Genomic DNA, 26,026 nt, shown 5'->3' with positions numbered 1-26,026 from the left:
CTGGCCAAATAGAGTCTCCCTTCAAAGCTCAATCGAAATGCGATTGGAGATAGAGTGACTGGAGGGGCGACGCCTCGTTCGGCTCGTCACGATTGCATTGCAGAATGGCAGGAGTGAGGGGTCTTCTGAGACAGTTGATGCACGTACACGGTCGCCGGCTCAGAGAGTACTGATATGGCTTACTCGACGTTGCGCGGATAAGATCAAGATTGGGCAGTACGGAGAACAGTCAAGAAGTAGACTTCGTTCGTTATTTCTGGCACTTAGGAGCGACTTCGCAATATGATAACGCTGCAAATCTCAATTTTCGCTTAACAGTGAGACATGCGGAGACCTACACACGTTTGTGCAGCTAAGACAGTATCCTCGTGACCACTGGCAAGTTCGTGTCTCGTGAAGGGAGGGAGTCGCTGGGGTCCAATAACTTAGCTTTCGGTCTCGGAGTTTGCCCGAACTAACGCCGATGGCTTCCACATGCGAGCCAGATGGAGTTCCGCAAGATCAAGATCAACCGACACGCACTGTCACCACTACGACACCCACACCACTCCGACTCGCGCAAACTTCGCGCGCCCGACTCTCCTCGCCCGCGACGCGATATTGCTTACCTCGAGTAACGTACCGCCGCTCCTTGACACTCGCGCCAGAGAACTAAGTGCACCATGAGTGACCTCTCCGCTCTCGAAGAGGAGCTCGCTCAGGCTCAGGAGTTGGTGGACACATGCAAAGAGGCCTTGGAACTCGATCCCGACGATGCAAGCGTCAAGGCCGACATGGCCTCCTTCCAGCAGCAAATTCCCGTCCTGAAGGCCAGAATCGCTGCGCTCAAGGTCCAGCAAAAGGTCGCCCCACCCCCGCCACCACCGACAGACACGCCAAAATACGACATGAGCAAGCACCCAAAGTTCCAAAAGATCTCCTCAGACGCTCCGCCGCCACCACCTGCCGAGGACAACCGCGCGTTGTTCAACGTGGGTGATACGGTGCAGGCAAAGTATTCTGCGGACAAGGCGTGGTACCCAGCGACCATCGTCAGCAAAACGGGCAGTCCTTCAGATCCAGTCTACACAGTCAAATTCAAGGGATACGATGAGAAAGAGCAAAAGCGCAAGCACGAGGTTCGTCCAGTGGAGAATAAGAAGCGCAAGGCTGACGGCACACCCGTGGCATCTGCCTCCGCTGCAGTGCCTCCACTCCCGACAGCTCCGCCTCCGATTCAGCACGGCACTGTCATCTCTGCTGCACCGGCGATCGATACGACTTTGGTTCAGAAACGCGAGCCGAGCAAAGTCAGCGATGGCCCGACGCGAATGCCACCTGCACCGAAGAAACTGAAGGGCTCAAAGGTTTTGGAGAAGTCAAAGAGCAGCTGGAATGACTGGCAGAAGTCAGGGCCCAAGAAGCCAGCTGTGGGCGCAGCGTCGAAGTTGAAGAAAGACAGCCAGTTTCGCACACCAGACCTGCCGAATGCTAAAGGTACACCAGTTAGCTCTTTCATCTCTACTACTTACATGCTGACTGATTGCAGTGGGCTTCACGGGCTCTGGAAAGCCAATGTCAAAGGACCAAGTGCGTGCCAAATGGAACTTCGCGCAAGACGAGACTCCCGACGAGTGAAGCATTTTTGTCTAACTTCGGCTCCGGTAAGTCATTTGACTCTTTCGAAGAGGCGTACGAGACGGCGAGCGGCAGAGGCGGGAAAGGCACCAGTAACGAATGAGCATGATCGAACCGCGAGCGTTATACGCACTCGCAGCGTGACGCGACGGTACAATGGAACGAAGCATCGGAAGCGCGGCTTGGAATACAGGAATTGCGCATGACTCTCAAGCGCGCAGTGGCGAAAGAGGCTCTGATAGCGCCTCGAGAAGTATTCCTTCCAACGCTGAATGGCATACTTGCTAAGAGATTCAATAGTGAACAAATGCTAGGCCGAGTGCCATTAATTCCGCAGTAAACGCTAGCCGATGAGAATCTTTAGTGCTGACCACAAGCTAACCCTTCTGCGGCCAACCGCGTTCTGGGCCCATACTCCAGCAAAGACTTCAACGTCATGCTCAGCCTCGTTGCAACCTGCTTTAAGGCGTCGACGTACCATACACTCGTGTGGCAAACACGTTCACCGGGACATTCTCCGGTGTGCATGTTTTGCGAATGTGCGAATCGCGTTGCAGCGGCGCTTTCTACTTTTGTCGCTGTGGGCCGGCGCACGCAACGATCCCTGTATGCACGAGCGTCGGTATTGCTCCGCCTCAGCATCTGATAGGACCGGTAGGTGTTCGCTTCCTACTTTCACATTTCTCCACGCGAGCTGTCATGCGCGAGTCAACACCTTCAAAGTACCTTCTGTACGACCATTCTCATATCAAGTTTCCCAACTCGGCAACAGCGTTCGTTGGCGAGAGAGCAAGCTCTCTTCGTGTCGATGCAATTTGGCCGTGTCCCTCACATCGTCCGGAATGGGCACAGCCCGGTGTTCTTCGCGATGGGCGTTCGGAACCCTTGTCGCTCCAGAGTCCATTCCATGCTAGCACTGGCTAGCTCATGCTAGTCGAGGCGGTCACTCTGTCGATCTGGCACATGTCATTGGTGCTGAGAATATCAACGACGACTCCTTTCTCTTTTCTTCAGAAGTGAGACGCCCGCGTCGCTTGCATGTCGCGGTCTTGTCGGGCAGGACTACTGATCACTGCACATATTGATCAGGCCGGCTCTCCATCTTCCCATATCGAGACCCTTGGACCACCTCCTCAGAATTGCACGAGAGGAGAAGCGACACATGCAGGACTTCCAGAGTTCTGGCGCCAGTTCTTTCCTTCTCTTTCATGCGCAGATGAAGCGGCGCGATCCCCTGCGGCTGCTCGCAAGCAGTCCACATAACACCGCCCGGTGATGGCCCTAGATGTACAATCGCTGCTGGAGTCACTGAACGATGCTCCAGACGTATCGCAAGGCCCGGTCCTGGAACGGGTGATATGGACGCTTCTGGCCTTCTCCATCATTATTGTGGCCCTTCGCTTCTATGCCAAAATCAAGAAGGCGAGGAGGCTGTTCGTGGACGACTACTTGATGCTGATTGCTCTGGTGTGTTGTCAATCTTCTTCACTCAGCAAAGTTTGATGCGCTGACTGACAGACTTCAGGCCTTCGCGATCGCCCACGCTGCCTTGACACAAGTGTCGGTCGACGCCGGCTTGGGCCGACACATCGTCTACATTCCTCTCGATCACTTGCGGCGGACTATGAAATATGGCGTCTTATCCCTCCTTCCAGGATTTCTCAGCCCCATGTTTGGCAGACTGAGCTTCAGTTGCACGCTGCTCTACCTCATCGACACTGATGCCCGCATAAAATCTTGGCCCGTGTATGCTTCAATATTCATGCAAGCCGCCATCAATGTCATCGGCGTTGTTGTGTTTTACTCGCAGTGCGGATCCGAAGTCGATGCTTTCTGGACGCTGGAGAAACAATTGAGGTTCGACGAAATCTGCTGGAATCCTCGAATTCAAACCAATTATGGATACTTCATGGGGTCCTGGAACACGGTCACGGATTTCTATCTTGCTGTGCTCCCAGCAATCTTGATTCACCATTCGACGATGTCGCTCAAGAGGAAAGTGGGCGTTGCAGCTCTGTTATGTCTGAGTTTCCTTGCCATGGCTTCGTCGATTGTAAAGACGTACGAGGTGAGTGCTTGTGTCACTTTCTCCTTCTTCCCACACTCGGCAACCTCCTGCTAACACTTCCTTTTTCCCTGCAGGCCAAAGTTCTTAGCGTATTCTCCGACTATACATACAGCCTATGTGCATATGTCATTGCACTTTCCGTGGAACTCAACGTTGTCATTATCACAGCTTCCCTTCCATTTCTTCGTCCATTGGTACCCAAGAAATGGCAAAGCCGAGCACCACCTCTTCCCGCTCTCCATGATATTCCGATTCATCAGCGGACTCGCCAAGGTCATATTCCTCTCTCTTCAGGCTTCACGAGCAAGAACCATAGTCGGACCAACACGATCGAGATGACGAGTCCGATCAGTCCGATGAGTCCGATGAGTCCTGATGTAATGGGATTTCAACCTGCCGCATCGGGGAACTGGGTTTTGAGGTCTGATCATGGCGCCATCACCGTGACGACGGAAGTTGAGGTCACGTATGAGAAGATGGAAGCACCGTTCTTGCATGCTGCGTTGGTGGGATTGATTCAGGGCGAGATGATGAACCCAAGGCTGAGAAGGGTGTGAGCAACAGGGTCATGAAAGTTCTCTCTTTTGCCTGTATACTTGGTGTAAGATATTATGAGTGATGAGACTGTAATTGAAGACGGAGGTATGGTGAAGCGTTTGAGGCGTTTGTCGTGGGTCATTACTTGTACTTTGATACCTTTCCGTCGAAACCGATTGTCAATTCCAGCCTTGGCAAGTGGCGAACCTTCCTCTGCAACCTCTCGATGGAAGTTGACAGATCAACGCACCAACAAGTGAGCATCTACAGCATCAACCAAAGATCCGATGGAATCGAAAATACCTTTGAAGCGAACGTTGCTCAGAATGTGGATCACTCAGCCAATGCAGCTAGCTCCACATGCCGCGTACCTCGGATGTTGAGTCGAGACGTTGGACAGCACCCACCTAAACCAAAATCGGCACAATAAACATACTGAACAACAAGTACGTGAACGAGCGCAGAACAAAAACTACACGGCGATCACACTTCATCATGGCCGACAAGAGCATCGCCCTTCTCTGTAACATCTATCCAGCATCGCCAGAAAAGCAAAAAAGGGTACGGCAAATCATGTCCCTCCTCACATCCTATCTCGTCACATCTCATGAACACCACAGATCCTCTCCCTCCTCCAGAATGGCGCAAAGAATTATTACCGCAACCCTAGCTCTCAATGCACAACCTGGTCCTACATGACCCCTCTCCCACCTCCAAAGGACCCTTCAAAACTCATCCTCTCCGGCCTCGAAATCTACACGGACAAATCCGCTCTCCAGCAACAAATCAACGACAAAGAATTCTTCCAAAGCTACCACAACACTGCCAAATCTGAAGAGCTCTATCGTCAAGATGAAGAGCTTGTAGCATGGTATTTCACTTCGGGCTTTGTTGTCCGTGACGGAAGTGAACACGCCACACCATTCAGAAGCGGGAATTTAATCAGCCAAACGAAATTCGTATGTAAAGATCGAAAACAAGTTCTTCAGATCTTAGAAGGGTTTGTGCCTTTTGTACGAGAGAAGGAACCTGGTGTTTTGACGTATGCGGCTTTTACGAGACCGAAGGCACCAAAGGAGATTTTGTTGTTTGTGAGGTATGAGAATAAGGAGGCGATGATGGGGCATAGTAAGTGTAAGGAGCATGTGGATGTTGTGTAAGTTGTTCTGCTTTCTTATCGGATAGGTGGTGGGGGGGGTGGAGATGCTAATGATTTCGTGCAGGAAGAAGATTATACCGCAGATTGAGAATGATATGGGAAAGTCTACGACGATGTGGCAGGAAGTTGATGAGAGTTTTGTTTCGAGTAAGGCTGGTGGTCCGGGGTTAGGCGCGAAGTTGTAGGACAGTAGTAAATGGATAGGCGCAAGACAATCGAGAATGCAACGGTATTGGGACAAATAAGTGCCGGGAACAATTTGTTAACCTTTTAAAGCGACAGAAATGGAGGGCTTGTGACATCGGTCACTCTACAACGTTACTGAGTGCCGAGTACCTGACCTGTGGACGAATACCACTGTAGTTTCGGTGCAGCCTTCTCCCTGGCCGCTTCCGACTTCTCAAACATCTTAACCGCGTTCTCTGAGTGGATTTTTCGCCTCTGTTCGGTCGAGATGTCGGCCTCTTGCCAATGTTTGAGGAACGCCGGGTAAGCTGACTCAGGAGCATATGGGAAATCACTCTGTCGAAGAAGAGAAAAGTCTCACGTCAGTCAGGCTCCTCAAAAGCACCGTTGGTTGCTATTGAAAGCAAAACACTTACCCCGAACAAGATATTCTCCTTGGAAACACCCGTTTCAAGCAATGTCTTGATCGTGGCATTCGATGTCGAGAGCGCGATGTCGAAGTGGAACGAGCGATAATCTCGCAGAAGGCGTTCCGTAGGGATCACAACGAGGCCCATGTGTTGGTGATGGCCAGTGACCAGCAGAGCCTCGACGCGAGGAATTAGATATGGCAACGTGCCACCTGCATGAGAGAGAATGACCTGGCAATCGGGGAACTCGCTCCTCGTACCGCTCAACAACATATCCATGGCTGCGCGAGTCGTCTCGTGCGGGTAATCGACGATTGGCTGGTAGAGCAAGCTGTTGGCTCTGCTGATGTCGCGAGGATGGGTAGGATGAACGAAGACGACAGCTTTGCGTCGATTTAGCTCTTCCCAGATTGGTGCAAAGTCGAGGTGGCCGATGTATTTGTTAGGATCTCCAAAATCGTCGTCGCTGTCGTATCGGGTAAAGAGGCACACGCCGTCTGCTTCCAACTCGTCAAAGCCATAGGCTATCTCGGTGAGCGCCTCATCGGTGTCGAGGACATTGCCCAGCGTGAGGAAAAACCCGAAGGTATCAGGTTTAGAGTCGCGTATCTCGGCAGCTTTGTCGTTGAGGGTACGTGCCAACTCCCAGGATTGCTGTATTCTGTGAGTCGGGTGTATGTAGCATGTCACTAGAAGAAACTCACTTTGCCTTCAAGGACACATGCTCCAGGAGCCGAAATCGAAAGAATAGATCTTTTGATTCCAGCGCGTTTCATCAGGTCTTCGCTGCTCTCTAATGACCACTCTGGTCTTGGCCAGCCGCTTGGATCGCCTGGCTGATTTTGAGAAGAGACAAGAAAGAACAGCATGTGACAAAAAAGATACCTTCTGTTCCAACAACTGAGATTAGGAAAGTCAGTATGTTCATAAATCTAATGTCAAGTGTGAAGGAACAGACCCCTAGCATACTCCGGTGGTACCCAGTGATGATGCACATCGATCTTGTCGACCTCTGAAGGTTTCACCGAGTCAAACAACTGCTCAACGGCATCATTCATCCGTGAAGCTACCTCAGCGAAGGCGTTCTTGTCGGCGGTCTCATCATGTTTGCCCATCTAGGCACCTCCGATTGCCGCGGCGGTAAGGTCCATGATTGCTTGAAGAGAAGGATTAGGAAGAAGAGCATCGATGGAGATGCGCCCTTTTGTAGACAAAAATGCTATGCCAAGTAACCTTCCTGTAGCACATGTAGCATATGCATATGCTGCAGATACGAGCCGTGCAGAGCTATTGAGGAGAAGCTCCGTCTCCGCGTATGTTGTGTGAGGTTGTTACGCTTTCGTTGATCGAATCCCGAGCTGCATATCGCAACAATGATGAACATGAGATGCCGTTGAGACGGTAATGCTTGGCTGTCTTGATGCTGTACTTCTTCGGGCAGCATCGCCATTGCGGAGCTTCGCTGGGCTGGTATGCCGGATCGTCGTGGTGCATTGCTTCGCTTGGGAGTAGGTGAGCTCTTGGGACTTCTGTGTGAATCTTCTGCGTGCCAGCGAATGATGTTCCTCTGCTGCGAAGAACACGCTGTCGTCTCGCGGATCTTCTTCGCATCAGGTGGTAATGATGGTGTAGAGAAGAGACTGTGGCCTGAGCAACAGTAGGAGCGATCAATGTCAGGAAGGTGGTGAGTCTTGGCATGCTGCTCTTCTCGTATTGTCCCGTCCTTGCCTCCTTCACATGCCATCTTATGCAACAGAGGAATCAGCCAGATGTAATAGATCGTCACATACTCGCACAACAAACTTCTTCCCCGCTCAGAGACCACGTAATGCAGGAATCTGTACCAGCTTGAGGCATGTCTTTCATGGCGTCTTGCGCGAATTTGTCCCAGGCGCATTTCATAGAGTGCGCCTCTCCTGCCGTTGAAGTGAGCTGTTCGCAGCTCGCAATGCATGCCTTGCAGCTTCATCGTCGCGACCTCAACGCGGTGCTTGACAGGTCCTCCGTGGCTGATGACGAAGGTTTGCTTGGTGTCTTTCATGTGATCCGACTTCAAGTGGATGGCCGAATATACTGTTTGCGCAGCCTCAGTTTGTCTTCTAGTGATTTCCCCTCCGTTACAAAAGTCAGTAATTATCGACTGGAATTGAAACGCGGGCAATGTCAGTTGCTTTGAAGATCAGTTCCTTAGTTTCTTGCAGAAAGAGATACCCGACTAACACAGAATGCCAGATAACTGAGTAATGCCAGATGCCAGAAAGCAAGCAAGCAGGAACAAGAAGCCCAGGAATCAAAGCCCAAGAAGGATCCTCTCTTTCCCATCAAAAGTCGCAATAACCATGCATCCGCGATATGATAGCATAAAAAAAAAAACACATTCCCGTCGCCCCGTTCCTTTTCGTAACGCGTGAAATTCTTCAAAGTCCTCCCTACTAAGCAACAGTGCAACGCCGGTTCCCATTTCCTTTCGCTACTCAAGCTGTCCCGGCAAAGGTTCTGTAAAGCCGCAAGAGAAGATCGACTGAAGTGTCTGTTGTTGTTCGTCGTTGGTGACGTCGCTTTCGCTCGAACGATTGCTCGTCTATAGTTGTTGATGCTTGGGCGGTTCATGTCTCAATCAGTCGTGTCGTGTTGATGTGCCGTCGCGTCTCGACTCGGTCATCGCGCTATGCAGACCGAACCAGAGAGACGAAGGCGCACTTGTCGATCTAGTTGGCCTCTACTTCGAGTGCGCGCTTCTCATCGATGGGAACAGGTCGTGCGACGGCCTTCTTTGGTCGCAGGACCGCGTCTTGTCCGACCATTCTCCTCGACAGCGCGCGGTCTAGCCTGGCGCCGAGCGCGATCTTGCCCATATCTTCCGACTTGTCGTTGCTGAGACGATAACGCTGCTTATCGGCGAGACGCGCGTCGCTCATGCGGTCGAGGTGCTCGGCGAAGTTCTTGATATCGGCGGTTCGAGGATCGTTGGATGCCAGTGTCAGGGAGGAGTCGTTATCGCTCTGGGCGGAGGGCTTGACGTAGGAGAGGCGATGAGCGCCCTTCTCATGGATGGTGTGAGGCATGAGGGAGGCCTGCTCGCTGTAGCGCGAGGAGTATCGGTAGGAGTTGTGTGAGGAAGCGCGGTGCTCGCTGGACTGAGTGGCAGCAATGGAAGGCTGTAGGGAGGGAGCGCTGGAGTAGGTTGAAAAGCGAGGATCGGAGCCGGCGGTTGTCTGGGGACCCATGGGTGAGTAAAAAGGCAGTGAGATTATGTATGCAAACGGGCGTGTGGAACTAGGGCGTCGGCGGGCAGGGCATGAATGGAGAATGCGTTCATGCGCTTACCATGGCTGGGTTTTGTTTTTCACTCGTTCCGGGAGTTGATGACCACGCAGATACACGTGGCTGACACGTTTGTCGGCACGACTGGAGCTACCTAAGCACCAGGAAGGAATGGCGCGATACTGTTCTTTCGCGGCAAGAGAATGGCGGCAATTGCAATCGACTTGCTGGCGCAATCCGGGCGGAGAAACGTTGTTCGTGGAAACGGTGTTCGTGGCTTTGTGCCTTTGCTGGGAGCAGTCCAAGTGAGACAGGCTTCTGAAACCGGCACCAGCTGCGTCTCGAGTTGCACGGCCAATGGTCCAGACGGCGCACAGCAGAAGACAGTGAGTGGGCTCGTTCGGCGATGGGAAGAGCAGCAATGAGGCGAAAGGTCGGCGGCACAACAAGTTAGATGCGAAGGAGATGGCGGGCTGAGTCGGTCGGAGACGTTTTGGTCAGTGATTGCTGCAGCTTTGTAGATCCGATGTGACCTCGCGGACGCCTTCCGTGGAGGAGGAGCAGAGGAGCCATATTGCCGCCAACCTCTGTACGACACGCTGAAGCAAATGCAGCAATTCCCTTCTGCATCACACTGGCACGCTCGTCGCCGTCACCGTCCATTCCCTCTGCAAACCGGCGAGGGGCACACGTCGTTGTCCTTGCGCACACGCCAGGGATGTGCTTATGCAAAACCACTCACGACTTGCGGTATGGCGAATCACGTTGCTCTCCCACCATCTCCACAACGCCGGCCCTTGCGACAGCCACGTGTTGAGAGACTGGGGCCTCACGTTTCCGCCCCAGCAACCGCTCCCGCCTCTCGTGCTGCACGTCTGACTTGCTTCACACATGTGCAGCGCCTGCTGCTGTTGCACTGCACTGCTGCAGCCACCACGCGACTTATTCTCCGACCATCACCGAGCCATGAAATGTGCAATCAGCAGGGCACAGGCAGCAACACTTTGTCGCCATCATCTCCAGCATCCCGGTCCAGATAGCGTGTGCAGGCTCCATCCCGGAAACAGCTCGCCATCGACAGCCGTGACTTCTTGGCCGAATGACAAACACAGACCACGGAACTTCAAAAAAAGTATTTGAGAAAGTTGCTATTTCTAAACACAGGTTTGAAATACGAACACAAATAGAGCACTGCTTGGGGAAGAATGCCCCATTCGGCCTTTTGCGAAATGGACCGACTCTCGGCAATGAGAGGGACCACCCGCTAGGAGAATTCGACCAGACCATGGTGCAGATGAGACATGATCGTCCAGAGTCGCTGCTGGTTCAGGCAACTGTTTCGTGCGACTACCCACCTGTAAAGTCTGCAGTAATCTGCAGAACTTCGATGGCAATACACCCCTCCCGCAGCATACCGTGTTATCATTTGCAGAAGCACACTCATGCCAAATATACTTGCCGGTGCAGCTGCCAGCAGCTGAGGGTTGAAAACCATTCTCAGGATCTCAAGATCAGTCTTGGGTCCCAAGGCAATCTCTCCGCGCGCCACAATCTTGCCGCGAGAGCAGACGAAGAGAGTGTGAATCGTGAATATATCCACTTTGTCTGTGCCACACGTCACATGACCTTCTGTCGGGATTCCTTCTTGACCGCACTCTTTTCTTCGCTACTTCTACATTCATGGCACTAAAACATCGAGCCGCTGATAAATCAACACAGTACTCCAGATGACAGTCTAATGAAGAAACCTGAGCATGTCCTCGACAATTAGCAAGGTGGTGCAGGTTCCGAAGGAGCTGATTGGCGCTACCGGCCATCGCTATCACTTCAAGGAGCTCCTCCATCACAAGCCTCGTCTAGGCAGTATCTGGGTGGCAACGTACGACCTCTCGAATATCATTCGATGCATGGACTGACATGTCCCAGCCATGGACGAGAGAAATTCGTGCTCAAAGATATCCCTCAGAACATCTTCTCTAATTTCAATGTAAGGATCTGGCCTCGCCTGCGGGAAAATCCAAGTCCAAAGATACGATTGCCGATCGATACAATACCAGGTCGTCGGACGTACGTTTATCAGTATTTGCAGAGTGATCTCTTCAGCCTCGTTAAGGACAACATATCAATGCGCGCCCGCCGGCAAATACTGAAACGCACGCTCCAAGCTATTGCCGATCTCCACTACCAAGATGTCGTTCACTTGGGTACGACTCACTGATCATGCTCATTCGAACATCGCTCATTATCTGCAGATATGAAGCCTGATAACATTATGGTGAACTGCAGACGCGATGGAGATGTGACCACCGTGGACAAGGTAATGCTTATCGACCTCGAGAACGCTGCGCACTTGCCCAGCGGCAGGTGCGTCAAAGGAATGCTAGCGGGCAATGACAATTGGCGGAGTCCAGAGGCCCACTTCAAGAGTGAGCTCAGCAAACCGTCCGACGTGTTCTCTTTTGGTCTCATTGTATGCGCTTCCCATCACCCTGGCCGCTTGTACAACCGTACTGACATCGATAGTGCGTCTACGCCATCTTCGGCCGTGTCATCTGCGGCGTCGACGAAGATTTCCAAAAGCACGAATCGCAAGGTGCAGTTCCAATGGCAATACGTCTACAACGTCTTGTGTCCTATTTTGGCGATGAAGAGGGTCTCAATGGACTCATGAGACATGTGGGCGATGATGACACCAATTGTCAAATACTTTCGATGCTCTGGGAAGAACGAAACGCAGAATACATTGGTTACAGACCATTCTCGGAATGGCCTGAAGACCAGGAGGATGGGTTGTTCAGAGATTTGTTCAAGGGATTGATGAATCTTGATCCAGGAAAGCGGATTACTGCTGCACAAGCGCTGGGGCATCCTTGGTTTGCTGAAGAAGGCATTTGAGCGAAGTTCTATACGCTTCCGCGAACTGAGCGGAAGGCCAGGCGTAGCTTGCCTGCGGATGACAACTTTACGACTTTGGTTGCGTCCTCGGATTGGCGGGCACAATAATGCTGCATGGTGCAGTCGCGAGATGTAACAGCCTCCTTTGTGGCGCGGCTGAGTTGTTCACCTCAAGCTGCAAGCGACCGTTCCACGCTCACTCAGGACGTCCTCGCGAGCTTTTGCAGCTATTTGATGAGCTTGCAATCGCTCCCTAAACACGCACAGGTGAACGATCCATATGCGACTGCCTTGCGCACAGCTAGGTCATTGCAGTACTCTTGAGTTGACTGGACGGCAATCGGGCCCGTTGAATGGGTCAAAAAACCTTGGACCCTCGGCAGATTGTGTCCGCACGTTAGCGGCGAGTGGGTCCTGGACATGACTTACATTGTGCAGTGTTTCTTCTTGGAGTTCAACGTTCCACTGACTTTGCTACCGGATTCGCACGAGGCCATAGGTTAAGCATTCTCCCCAGTACATGTGCTAGTTATGTCACCAAGGGATTATGCAGGTATCAGGATATCGCATTGTGACAAGAAAGCCGAGCCTGTTTACGGATCTGCCTGCCTCTAAAGGATGAACAACAAGTGCTCTCGATTGTGCTTCGACGGCTGAGACTCTGAGTCCCCAAAGTTGGCAGAGGTCTTCTCTGAGACACCTCTCGAGCGCACTCGTCCATTTTAACCAGTGACAGGAGCAGAGCCTGTCCTCTAGTCTCGGAGGCAGACATCTGTCCACTCAATTGCTTCGACTTATTCGTGGAAGGTATGTCCCTGTCTACCCCAGCGAAACGACAGCGGCATCAGTCTGGCTGCGACCTAGCTTTTGGGCGGTTTACTTTCGGGGAGTCTTGCGCCAGTGACCGTCTTAGGCGTCTCTCACTCCCGAAGCGAGTGTGGGCTGGGGGGAGGGCTCGGCTAAGAATTGCCGTCATGATTTACGTTCGATGATAAGGAATCCGTTCTAGTAAGACCATACCACTAGTCTTTTCTCTAGACGCCTATTACTACTTTAAGGTAGATTTGGTGTAAGGGGCTGCCTAACAACTCGCGGAAGTGGACTGACGTACTAAATTCGCAGCGACGAGTTATTTATTAGACGATAGCAGACGAATTTTGTTACGATACGGCAGCAAACAAGGCTGCTTCGTATTATAGTAGCTCGAGCGTTTTCGGAGTCGCAAATTACTTAGAGCAGTTATACGAAATAAGTCTAAGGAGCTCTTTATAAATTGTAGTATTAAGAGTATCTTGCCCTTAAACTCGAGTTAGCCGTAGGCTAGTAGTACGCTATATTAGTCTGCCTTTAATAGAGCGTAGTACTATATCGTTTTAGTCTTAAGTTTAAATAGAATAGCTTTTCGGAGTAGAGACTTCCGTTTAGTAGAGGCAGGAAAATAACTACTCTAGCTTTATTAATAATAGAGTATAAAGAGGCTTAAGTACTTTTATATTATAGATAGTACTAATAGATAACCCTAATAGTAGTTAAATACTAATAAGCTAGAGCTAGATATAGGAATCGCGTATTAGTACTACTATTTACTATTAAACTTAACGTATAGTATATTAATATATAGTTGTCTATTAACTTAAGTAACTAATAGCTCGGTAGACGAAGATACTATTCTGCCTATAAGGGTAGTATTATTAGAATTACGCTACTAGAGATCTAATAGAGATATAAGCCTATATACGACTATTATAGAAATCTATTATCTACGCTACTATAAAAAGCGGCTAAGATATAGGCACTAGTACTACTTAAGTAAGGTCTTATAGTCCTTATACTTAAGTAGTAAGGTACGTCTAGTCCGCTCGGTATTTAGGTTATTAATCCGGAGCTAGTTACTTAGTTAGCTTTCTAGATATACGTATACTCTTAATATCTTTCCTAGCTTAGTATATAGAGAGTACGAGTATAATAGCCTACTATCTAGTATAGATAGAACGTATATACTTATAGCTAGAAGCTCGGACGAAGGAAGTAGAAATAGAGAATATATAGACTACTAGGTCGCTATTCTATAATTATTAAAGGCTATAATTTATACTAATTACTATTTAACTATTAGACTATATAGACTACTTTATAGACTACGTAACGTACGTAGTACGATCTCTAACCTATAGAGCAGAATTATATAATAGCGATTAATAGACTACGAATATTAAAAGCGTAATATATTAAGACTTTCCTTTAAAATTAGTAGTACTTTCCTAGAAGTACTTAATAGCTATAGGTATAACGAATCACTAGGAGTCTAACTCCTTTACTATAGACTAAGATTACTACCTTATCGCTAGAATACTAATAGAAGCTTAAGTATTAAACGGCTTATAAAACCGACTAGGTATATCTAATTTACTTCTATAAGTCGAACGAGACCTAGTCGAGGTAATTAATTTAGGTAGCCGATAAGGGACTTTACTTACTAGTAATCGAGCTTATACTACCTACTCTTATTACCTACTCTAGTAAGCTATATCTTAATTCTAATCTATATTATACTAAACTTATATACTATATTCTTAAAATTCGCTATATCTATATATATAAGCTATATAGTCGAAGTCGTAAGTTCTACTATCTTTACTTAATTTTATTTAATACCTTATCGCCTAGATACTTACTATAGCGCTTAGTTTCTTATATACTAGCACTAGCCTACGCTATACTTATAGGTAGTCTATTCTCTATATCGCCTAAATATAACTTTATAAGCCTATATATATAAGCTATAATTATAAGTAGTATATCTATAACTATAGACCTATAGTTATAAGCCGTATATTTAGTAGCTCGAATACTATACTTATAGATAGAGTAGTATACCTATAGTATAAAGTAGGAGTAGATACGATATATAGAATAGTACGATATTAATTATCGACTATTTTCTAGCTAAATACTAAGCAAATTACTCTTAGCTATTATATACTATATTCGAACGTCCTTTATATTAGTACTACTTACTTTTATAAGGTATAACGACCTCTATAATATAAATATTAACTTACTACTTTATATCTCGCTAGTAACGTACAGCGTCGATAGTATTAGAGAGAAGGTAGTAGCTATAGGTACTACTTATATAACTTATTTTATAAGTTAGATAGATACTAGATAAACTTCGCTCTAACGAATCCGACTAATAATCGACTACTTTCTTAGACGATACCTATAACCTCCGAAGTATAGAGCTCTCTACTATCCGTCGATATACTATAGAACGAGCTATAGATTTATAACTAATATATCTATAAAGATAATAGAGACTATAGAGCGGATAGACTATCGATAAAGAGACTATAGCAAATACTACTAGTAGATAGTTAATTCGATACTACTCTCGACTCGGAGCAAGATAACCTTAAAGAATAAAGTAGATGTCTTCGCGACTCTACTAAGCGAGTTAACCGATACGATCTTTAGGCGACTCTAGAGCTAGCTTAATTCTATAAGGAGTAAGCGCTACTAATTAAATAAGGAAAAGGACGTCTAGGTTAAGGAAGTCGACCGTAATAAAGCTAGTTATAATTAATAGGAGCTAACTTTAATTATAGATTAACCGATACCGAGTTGTACTCGATAGCCGAGAATTTAGGCTCGACTGGAGCAAGAGTTAGATAAGGCGGAGACTTAAGCTTAGAACAACCAAATATGCGTTGCCTGAGTGCTGACATGGTCTTAGAGCGGCGAATACCGAACGATGACTCCTCCGCGGCTTTTTAGGACTAAGTGAGGACAGTGACGACTTCATCGAGCACATAACTGGTAGGTCTTCTTTGCACGAGTGATATTGACGCTGCCGTTGCTAACCACGATGCAGAAGCGAAGTCAAATCGAACTGCGCATGGAATGAGGGCGAAGAGTTGACAAGTACGCTATTCTCCGCTGGGGTAAACCTGAGCTTCGTGCCAAGATTCATTCAAATCTCAGGAGAGCGAACTTCGACGACTTAAGAATGCACCCGCTACACCTGCTACACCTGCTACACGCACGACCTTCCAGAATATTTTCCCGGCTGCTAGCATCGTGCAGTCGGCCGACACCGGCCACGAGAGACGCAGAGTAGGTTGAACAGCTCTTTCGACGGCGCCACTCGACTAGCCAACCTCTTCGGATCGAGCATCGACTTTCGTAACGATACTCCATTCCAGCGGCCGGAGACAAGACCTGCGCAGGAGACACTTACACAACCGCGACGACAACCATCGACCACTATGACGTGCGATCGCCTGTGCAGTCGTCTTGGTCATGGCATTGCCGTCTGGCTTTCGCAACGGCGTGTCTCTTACAGGTGCCTGCCGCGGTGGCCATCGCAAAGGCGTCAGCATAGGCGATCGCACTTCTCGTAATTAACTCTCGACTAGCATTAGAAGCTTCTGTCGAGCTCCAGACCACTCTGGAGCCTCACCTCCGATTCTATCAGACTGAATCTGGATTGGCGTGGCGGGCAAGGATTGCGAATGTGCGGCTGCTCGACTCGCCCGAAGCCTAGACGTTGTAGACTCCTATAGTGCGTATGTATATTGCAAAGCACGCAAGACAAGGCTCTGCTCTTTTTCAGGCGACACGCCTAGTTTTAGGGCACGCTGAGCTGCGTCCGAGACGCACATGCTTCGGCAGCTTGTCCTGCCATTTCAAAGGAACGCTATAGACGTACGGTACGGTCTTTGCACGTCCTGCTTGTGTCCACTCTACAACGGCAACCTCTTGCCTGCTTGATCTGTTTTCTCCGAAGGCCATTTGTGTAGATGTCCTGTTGGCGACTTCGCACGCACGGCTTCTGATCGCGTCTACTTACAGTTGCTAACAAGACGTCCAGGAGCTTATGTTAGCGCAATGAATTGCATTGAATCAATTTTGATGTGACACTGTATCATTCCTCTAGCAAACCTTCCTGCTTGTAGTTATCCAGCATCTCCCAATAGCCCGATCGATATAATAACCAGATCCGTGGACAGACAAGACCAGACCAGGTGCTGCTAATCGCGGAAGGCCCGATCGAGGGCATGATCAGTCATCGAGACATGCATTCACGTCAGCTATGCAACTTTGCGCGAAATATGACTAAAAATCGTATATGTCGCATGTAGGGCTTCAAAGATCCGTCGAGCTTGGTGCAATAGGACATGTACAGTGCCCTACGACAGCGTAGGTGAGCTAGCTGCCCATCCCAATGACTGAACAGTGAAGGCCACAAAGCCATAGGACTTTTCTAAGACCGCCAAGATGCTTCAGTGTACAGTACAGGTAAGTGCAACGCCCACTCGCGACCACTCGGCAGAGGATGACAAGGGACATCAAGGTTGCGCGTTATAAGCTTTGGTCAAGCTGGTGTTCAAAGCATGGTCGTTTTCTTTAGCAGGGAGATCAATCTTGCATGATTCGTATTGCGGCGACCGATGCTGCAAAGCGTGCGGTAGTCTGACTGCAGCTGCATACAGGCTTACAAAACTCTCAGTGACCTGTTGATATATTGATCGCAAGCTAGTAGACCTCCACAAAGCATACCTCCAGTATTGATTGTAGCTCGAAGATGCCAAATCACTCACTCCCTCGCTGGAAGCGGCAGAATCAGCCACAGAGACCCACGATCTTCACGGCAACTAATGCAGCCCTTGTTGCGATCCTGATCTCCGTCTACTTTGGTTTTGTAGCATGGCTCGAAGTTTCGCAGGACTCGAACGTCGATAAAGGAATGTGGCTCAACCATCGCTTGGAGCAACTCTTCCACGGTCGAAATCGCCAACTTCACGTCTTGGTGCCAGCGACGCAGTCAACGAAGTACCTCTGCCAGAATCTGGCGACCGCTATCGTGAACCGATACCCTCCCCCGACATTCTTGAAATGGGGCGAGGACTTTCCAGACAAAGATGGATTCATGTTCAAGGTCAGCAAAACGCTCGAATACCTCGACCGTCTACCGGCAGCCGCAGAACAGAGAGGTGACTTGGTCCTGTTGGTCGACGGGTATGACCTTTGGTTCATGTTGCCGCCAGAAGTTCTGCTACAAAACTACTTTGCAGCGTTGGACGAAACGAACCGAGAACTGTCTCGCCGAGGCATCCTAGGGATCAGAGTCGAGGGAAAGTCTGTCAGAAACTCGGTTATGTTCAGCGCAGATCATCCTTGTTGGCCTTCATACGCCGATGGGACGCCGGCTTGCAGCCTGGTACCATTACCGCCAGAGTTGGATGAGGCGTCGAAGATGAGAGAGGCTAAGCTCGGGCTTGAATGGAAAGAGAGGCGATATCTGAATTCTGGCACCATCATTGGGCCTATCGCGGAGATCAAGGCGATGATGAAAGCAGCGATGGTGATGTACAGAGAAGCGTACGATGAGGACAACGAGCTGCACTTCAACGATCAGCTCGTCCTGTCTGATCTATGGGGCGAGCAGGAACGACGCAGAGTTGATCTTGTGAATGCAGTCAACGGGCCTGCGAAGAAGCTCAATCCGAGCATTGGTCTTTCAGCAGACATTCGTGCCGAGCTGGCAGATCCAGACTTTCCACCTCGAAAAGTCGCCGAGCAACATGGCTCGCCAGAATTCGGTATCACACTCGACTACGTGACGAATCTGGCTCAGATCGTTTCACCTGGCGGCATCGACTTGGCCTGGGTCCGCGCGAACCATGCTTCGTTATCGCTCCCTGTAGCGCTGCAGAACAGCAGACCATTTCAGCGACTAGCAAAGAAGCAAGACCATCTCTCGAAAGTTGGATGGGGGGACGTGTCACTCGGTCTCAACGTAATCAACAATCAGTTCTTCACTCTTTGGCATGCTGCCGGCGAGAAACAATTGCGAGACACGTGGTGGCCTCGACTTTGGTTCCACCCGTACGGTCTTGAAGTTATCCAGGCTGCTACGCCAAATGAGCCCATCGGTACAATCAGAGGAGCGCAGTGGACAGCTGCCACGCCATTCGGCGGGCTTTCAAAGGGCGCTGGAGCAGGTGCCTGGAGCGACAAAGGAGAATGGTTGTCTTGGGATAAGGTTTGTAGGAGCTTTGAGAATCTCCTATTTAACGTGTCGGCGGAAACAGCGGTATAGAGATCAGCCTTCGCAAGCTTACATCGAGGCAGCGATTCTCAAATTCCGAGCTGCTTTATAATTCGGAAAGTTAGCATTAGTCGAGTGGCACCCTGCTTAAGTATCGAAATTTAGAATAGCTTAGCACTGCTATACGGAAGCGAAAGCTCTACTATAAGACAATATAGCTTTGCGAAGGTACCGAGAAATTCTTAGCTACCTATAGCTTTCTACTAATTCCGGTAGTAAGAAAAGTATCTACTTCCTATAAGCTTATCGCTAGAGCTAAGAGACTAAGATAGTAATTAATTACGTCTCGTAGTATTCTATAGCGCTCTAGACTTAGGAATATATCTAAAACTATTAAGTTAGAACTCTCTATACTAGGACGACCTATAGTAGTATAGAAGCCGCATAGGACGCCTAGGTATATTCCCTACTAATATTATAAAAGAGTCCTAGTCTAGACCTACTTATACTACGACTATCCTAAGGCTACGAATATATAGATATATACTATATAATCGGTTCTAATAGTAGGAAGCTCTACTATAGTATAATAGGTTAAGTATAGAAGAGTATAGTATAGCCTAGTAGTAAAGCGCCTCGAGAAGCCTCTCCGAATCGTAACTTATTACTAATAAAGTATTAGAGCTTACGATAGTATATAGTAGAAGGCTATATTATAAGTATAAGAATAAAATAGTCGTAGAGTCTATTATTTTAAATTTAGGAAGAGCCTTCTACTTATACTATAAATATCTTAATATTAGGTTTATATAAGGTTATATTATAGTATTATTTCTAGTAATAGGAAGCTATTATATAGTATAGGTCGTTCTTATACGCTCTCGATAAGCTAGATACTATAACGAGACTTAGGATTCTCCTTCTATATAAGCTATTAATACTCTAAGCTTAGAGAAGTATAGGATAATATAGAAATATTATTCCTAGTACTAGCAATATATACTATAGTATAGGACATATAGAAGACTAAGGTATAGCCTACTATATATAGCTACTAATACCTAGGACTTTATAAATAATATATTCTATACTATTTCTCTATTAGGAAAGTATATATATATATACTAGAGCTTTATTCCTAGTACTAGGAAGATATAGCTAGTATTAACTAGTAGTAGCTACTAGCTATTTACTCTTAGTAGTATAGCTAAAGCTAGGATAGCTTCTATTCTATATTCTATACTATATTACTTTTATAAAGATATATAGACGTATCCGAGCGTTATTTATAGTACTAGGAAGATATAGCTACTATAGGTAGATAGTACTTTTCTAAGTTATACTCTATATATAGCGCTTTAAGTACTAGGAATCTATAGTATATACTTTCTAGATTATTATACTCTTAGGAAGAGATATAAATATATTAAAGTATTGCTTCTAGTATCGAGAAAGTATAGCTACTATAGATAAGTAATAGCTACTAGAAGAATCTATATACTATATAACTAAGCTTTAGAAGATACTTCCTATATTATTCTAGTTCTAGAAACCTATTTTTAGAAAATATATAACTATTCTTATATATAACTAGAGTTTATATATAAGAGCTAGTATACTAAATTTAGTAGTATATACTAGTTAACTTAGTATCCTTTATATATAAACTACTATAGTCTCGAATCTAGTAAAGTAACTATATTCTTCTAGAATTCTAAAGGAAGTACTAATAGACTATAGTTATACTATATAGCTAATTATCGTATAGATTCGAAATACTATAAGAAAGGCTACTAGTAAAAGATAGAAGTAGTAATACCTAGGCGTAATTTAATCCTCGGAGCTCGTCTAATAATAAACTTTACTCTAAAGATTATAATTATTATAATTAAGTCGATTAAGACTATAGAGAAATAAATCTTAATTAGCTTCTTAATAATTTATAGCTAGATTATCTATCTCTATAGCTACTTTAAAGTATTTTCTTTAAGTAGTAGTAGATATAGAAGATATAGTATAGAGTTCGTATTACGGCTCGCTCTTAATAAGCTACTTAACTAGATCTACTAAGACCTTACTTACGCGACGTAAGTAACTCTAATAACCTTATAAGTAAGATAAGTAAAGAATAGATATATTAATAATATTATAAGAAGCTAGTTTAATCCGCTTAATTTACTAAAGCTACTTCTAGAATTATAGAGAATTATAGATTATAAAGAAAAGAAATAAGTATTATAGCTTTTAGGTAGATTCTAGTAGTCTAAAGTAAAAAGTAAGTATAGAGCGTTAGATTCTATTATTATATAGGCTTACTATTTTAAGATTTAGTATAATCTATATATTACGCTATATATATTAAAAGTAGAGGCTAGTAGCGCTATTACCTTAAATAATCGGATTAGCTACTTCGTATAATATATATAGAAATAGAATATAGAATATAATTAGAAGGTAGCTCTATATAAGATAGTAGTAATTTAGTATTAGAATACTATCTATAATAGTAGATTATTAGAGGAAGTATAGAAGTATCTAGAGATAGTAAGAAATAAACTTATACTTTTAAAGATATACGAATAGATAAAATTAGAGTTAGTAAGAGCGCGTTTATAAATATTTAACTTATTACTACTACTAAAGCTACTAGCTACCTCTATACTAGTAACGTCTTTAAAATAGTCTAAAACTAAGAAAGAATTATACGTCGAATTAGCTAATAAAGTATATACTAAATAGAACCTCGAGTAGTATATCTATATTAATAAGAATTACTTCTATAAATACTAATATAGTATCTACGCTAGTAACTATAAGAAAGCTTAGTATCTATAGAGTCTAAAGAAGAAATAAAGAATAGAATAACTACTAGAAGAAGATACTAGAAGTAAAGTCTACGAGCTTAATATAGAGTATATATAGATAGTATAGATAAACGATAATAAGTAGTTTAAGTATATAGAGGTACGCTCTAATATAGTACCTCTATATAACGTCTATACTAGCTCGATTCTAATTAAAGATAATCTATTACCTTTAAAAGCTACTACTTAGTACTCTATACTAGCTAACTATCTAAGTAATTTAGGAAGTATTCTAGTATATATAATCGAATATAGAGTAGATATTAGAGTAGATTTAGATAGTAGGTATTAGTTTAACCTACCTACGAAGTCCTATTATATACCTCTACGCGGTCGTAGGTAGAAATAGATAGCTTCGGCTATACTAGCAAAGTATAGGGCGGCTAGACACCTATAGAAGTAGAAAGAAAGCGATAAAAAAAAAAGAAAGTCTAGAAATCTATAGAAGTATATACCGGGCGAACTCTAACGAATACTATAAACTAGAGCTAGCGCGGCTAGAACTAATATAAGACCTAGTACTAAGAGACTAGACTAGAATCCCTAGATAGTAAATTCTATCCTAGGCTTAGGAGCTAGAGTAGTAACCTAGTACTAAAATAAGCTAAAGAGGAGGAAGGAGTATACTATAATTAAAGCTTTAAAGTAAAGTAGAAAGAGTAGAGAGGAGTATAAAACAAAGCAGCTAAAACTATAAGGAAAACGTCCTAGTCTAGGTAGAAGGTAGGATAATAAGCTAAATAAGAGGCCTAGAAACCTCTTAGGAAGTACTCTAGGAAGAAAGGAGGATATACCTCTATATACTAGTATATATCTCTAGTACTACTAGGTTAACTACTTATTCTAAGGGATTAGGTACCCCGTCTATAGAGCCTATTTATAGGTTTTATAGTAGAATTAGGTAATAACTAGTAGAACTATAGGAATAGAGATATTTATCTAAAGTCTAGCTCTTCTAGATACCTTATAACTAACTCTAAAGGTAGAGTATCTAATAAAAGCAACTCTTATTCTATACTTAAAGCTACCTATATATAATAGAAGGGCTAGTTTAGAATACTACTACTTAATACAATTTCTATAAATATAGGTTATATAACTTAGATACTAAGTAAGGTAGAAAGTTTAGAGTAGGATCTTAATATTAGAGAGAGCTCCTACTATAGACTAGTAAGAAAGAGTTAGATATAAAATTAATATAGATACTAGTATAGGGACTAAGACTATATATATAGGCTTAAGTCTCTAAGCTAGTAGGCAAGAGGATTAGGCTCCTAAGTACTAATAATATAAGAAATAACTAAGGAGAACTATATTATAAAGGAACTAAACTATTAAAATAATATAAATTGTCCTAAGGAGAACTAGGAACTATAGAAGCGGCAGGCTATATAGAGCTTACTATAAAATATAAGGATATAAGGAGGTTTTTCTGCCGGAGTACTAGTACGAGAGCTTTTCTACCTACGAAATATATAGAGCGTACTGCTTACTCTATTTAAAAGAGGTAGACTAGCGTATAAGAATTATATATATATATATTAGTTTAACCTAGAAAGTAAAGTATTAAGGTTCTCTATATAGAAATAGTAGAATCTAAACTATATATTATCTATATTAGACCTATAGAACATAACTAATTAAATAGAAGCTAATATAGTATATAGTAGAATTATAAGGTTATACTCTAGTTAATAGGCTATTATCTCGCTATAAGGCTTAGTAAAGAAATATAATAGTAGATTCTACTATATCTATAACCTTTTATAGCTAGTTTATATATTAGTAAATACTACTATTCTAAAAGATTACTCTATACTATCTTATTAGTTATTTAACTTAATCCTAGCCTTAGTACTATAAGTAGAGCTAGGCGCTACTATAATTAAGCGTAATATTAAAAGCGCGTTCTATATAGTACTAGTTACTAAATACTACTACTAGCTACTAGCGTTTAAATAGTAAGATAAATACTATTATAAAAACTACCTACTATTTAGCTTATATACTATACTCTTTCTATTTAATATATTTATAGAAGGCCTATATTAGCTTCTATAGAAATATATATTACTAAGGATAATAGTATTATATTACTTAGACGATTTTATTTTTATTATACTATAGCTTAATAGTAAGGTTTAGTAAGAAAGAATTAAAGTAGTTAAGAAGTATTAGGTTATAACTATAGACGAGCTTAGAGTACTCTATAATATAAAAAAGAATAATAAAGGCTACGTAGTAGATATTCTTAGTATAATAATTAATATAATTACTATATATATATAGCTATTAGATAATAAGAAAGCTCGTTTAAGTATCTATAAAGACCTATTATATACCTCTATATAGCTATAGGTAGAAATAGGTACTCCTATTAGAAAGTATAGTCTAGTTAGATATTCTAAGAGACACTTTAGGAATTAGGATTAGGTAATATAGGTTATATAATACTAGGTTATATAACCTAGCTAATACCTATCTTAGGAGTAAGATATAACCTATAACTAACTAATATAATTAACTCGGTTAGTTCCTACTTATTGTCTCTACTTCTACTATATTATACCTATCCGACGAGTGCCTACGAGAATATAATTCGACAATTCCTAGAATTAAGAGAGTAGTAATCTCGCTTATATATACTCGATTATAGGACTTGCTACTTAGTTAGCTTATAACTCTTATTTATATCTAATAGCCTATATATAGCTCGTACGTTTTCTACTTTTAGTAATAAGTGTTACGATTTAAGATTCTATAGATACTATATCTCTCTGTCTAATAGTTAGGCCTTAGGTAAGTAGTGCCTTAGGCTTTAGGAATTCTTAGTAGAAAGTATTTCTTTATAGGCTTATAGTAGATAGAAACCTAAGCCTCTCTAACTACTTACTATAGAGGGTTTTACTTTGCCCTATTCCGCTATAACTAGACAGGTTAGACCCCTATATTTAACAGGTTATAAGCCCGAGTTTATATCGTAGCCGGAAAGCTAGAAGCTAGAGGATATAATAGCAAGTACTCCCGGTAGGAGTTAAGGCACTCTAGTAAGAGACTTGAAAGCAATAGTAGGATCTAAAGCTATAAAAGGGTTAGAAGTAACAGGAGTAGTCTTGCGGGCATAAACTAGATAGTAGAAAGAACAGTATATATAGGTAGATAGGATATCTAATATATATTAGTCCTAAGTAGAAGGATATACTATACGGCTATATAAAGATAGAGAACAAACTCTATAAGGCACCTAGGCTAGGTGCTTAGTAAACAAAAGTTATAGTCTAATAATACTAGGAGTTAGTCTAGCATTTCCCTACTACTAGAAAGCAGAAGAGGACAAAGTTAGAGGAGTAGTTAGGCTATTAGAGAGAGTCTCCTAAAGATAGAGAGAGTCTCCTAAAGACAGCTATATAGATAGAACTTACTACCTATTTAAAGGAAGATCTTATAAGGCTAGAGGATTAGTTTATACTAGGTAGGTTATATTTAGAGAGGATAGTTATAAGGCAGGTTCTAGAGAGACCTGCTATTAGCTAATAATACTTTAGAGACTAACTAAACCTCTTACTATCTCTAGAATCTAAAGGAGGATTAGATAATTAGGCCCTAGAGGCCTAGTTAGACAAACTAATATACCTAAGATTAAGAGGAGTTATAAACCTACCTTTGTTATAAATATAGTAGCACTAGGAGGTTCCTATACTAGAGAGTACTAGAGAGGCATACTCCTTTAGCTATAAATATATATACTATATATAAGGCCTAGGGTATAATGCCTGCCCTAGAGCTATCTAGAAGATAGAGTCCTATAAGCTCTAGCTAAGAGAGAGGAGTCTTAGCATAGTTAATCCCCTGCTAGATAGTCTAGTATAAGGGAATTTCTACCTATATATATACTAAGAACCAAATGCTAAGATATATAGGTCCTTTACTATATAAAACAAATTTATTTCTTAGCTATAGTTAAGAGAACTT

The 26,026-nt window shown here is 44.2% G+C and overlaps 7 protein-coding genes across 7 annotated transcripts; 5 read left to right on the top strand and 2 right to left on the bottom strand.

Annotated features, from left to right (window-relative positions):
- Nucleotides 1-662: 662 nt before the first annotated feature.
- Nucleotides 663-1,617, top strand: RHO25_001914 (uncharacterized protein; the record flags this gene model as incomplete). The annotated part of the gene is made up of 2 exons (XM_023594511.2): nt 663-1,476; nt 1,529-1,617. 2 exons carry the CDS (start codon nt 663-665, stop codon nt 1,615-1,617), a joined length of 903 nt encoding a protein of 300 aa, XP_023460137.1.
- Nucleotides 1,618-2,892: 1,275 nt separating this feature from the next.
- RHO25_001913 (uncharacterized protein) lies at nt 2,893-4,242 on the top strand (the record flags this gene model as incomplete). Its single annotated transcript, XM_023594510.2, has 3 exons — nt 2,893-3,084; nt 3,143-3,685; nt 3,760-4,242. 3 exons carry the CDS (start codon nt 2,893-2,895, stop codon nt 4,240-4,242), a joined length of 1,218 nt encoding a protein of 405 aa, XP_023460138.1.
- Nucleotides 4,243-4,717: 475 nt separating this feature from the next.
- Nucleotides 4,718-5,566, top strand: RHO25_001912 (uncharacterized protein; the record flags this gene model as incomplete). The annotated part of the gene is made up of 3 exons (XM_023594509.2): nt 4,718-4,783; nt 4,843-5,378; nt 5,446-5,566. The coding sequence occupies 3 exons, from the start codon at nt 4,718-4,720 to the stop codon at nt 5,564-5,566; spliced, it is 723 nt and encodes a 240-aa protein (XP_023459006.1).
- Nucleotides 5,567-5,699: 133 nt separating this feature from the next.
- RHO25_001911 (uncharacterized protein) lies at nt 5,700-7,092 on the bottom strand (the record flags this gene model as incomplete). The annotated part of the gene is made up of 4 exons (XM_023594508.2): nt 5,700-5,903; nt 5,984-6,631; nt 6,682-6,865; nt 6,947-7,092. The coding sequence occupies 4 exons, from the start codon at nt 7,090-7,092 to the stop codon at nt 5,700-5,702; spliced, it is 1,182 nt and encodes a 393-aa protein (XP_023459005.2).
- Nucleotides 7,093-8,685: 1,593 nt separating this feature from the next.
- On the bottom strand, nt 8,686-9,307 carry RHO25_001910 (uncharacterized protein; the record flags this gene model as incomplete). Its single annotated transcript, XM_023594507.2, has 2 exons — nt 8,686-9,192; nt 9,305-9,307. The coding sequence occupies 2 exons, from the start codon at nt 9,305-9,307 to the stop codon at nt 8,686-8,688; spliced, it is 510 nt and encodes a 169-aa protein (XP_023459012.1).
- A 1,688-nt stretch (nt 9,308-10,995) lies between these two features.
- Nucleotides 10,996-12,136, top strand: RHO25_001909 (uncharacterized protein; the record flags this gene model as incomplete). Its single annotated transcript, XM_023594506.1, has 4 exons — nt 10,996-11,120; nt 11,168-11,445; nt 11,494-11,711; nt 11,765-12,136. The coding sequence occupies 4 exons, from the start codon at nt 10,996-10,998 to the stop codon at nt 12,134-12,136; spliced, it is 993 nt and encodes a 330-aa protein (XP_023459011.1).
- Nucleotides 12,137-17,723: 5,587 nt separating this feature from the next.
- Nucleotides 17,724-19,241, top strand: RHO25_001908 (uncharacterized protein; the record flags this gene model as incomplete). The annotated part of the gene is made up of 1 exon (XM_023594505.1): nt 17,724-19,241. One exon carries the CDS (start codon nt 17,724-17,726, stop codon nt 19,239-19,241), a length of 1,518 nt encoding a protein of 505 aa, XP_023459014.1.
- Between the last annotated feature and the right edge of the window lie 6,785 nt (nt 19,242-26,026).

Source organism: Cercospora beticola, chromosome 1 (genome assembly GCF_033473495.1).
Source record: "Cercospora beticola chromosome 1, complete sequence".
Classification (NCBI taxonomy): Eukaryota; Fungi; Ascomycota; class Dothideomycetes; order Mycosphaerellales; family Mycosphaerellaceae; genus Cercospora; species Cercospora beticola.
This window is presented reverse-complemented; position numbering and strand designations above follow the sequence as displayed.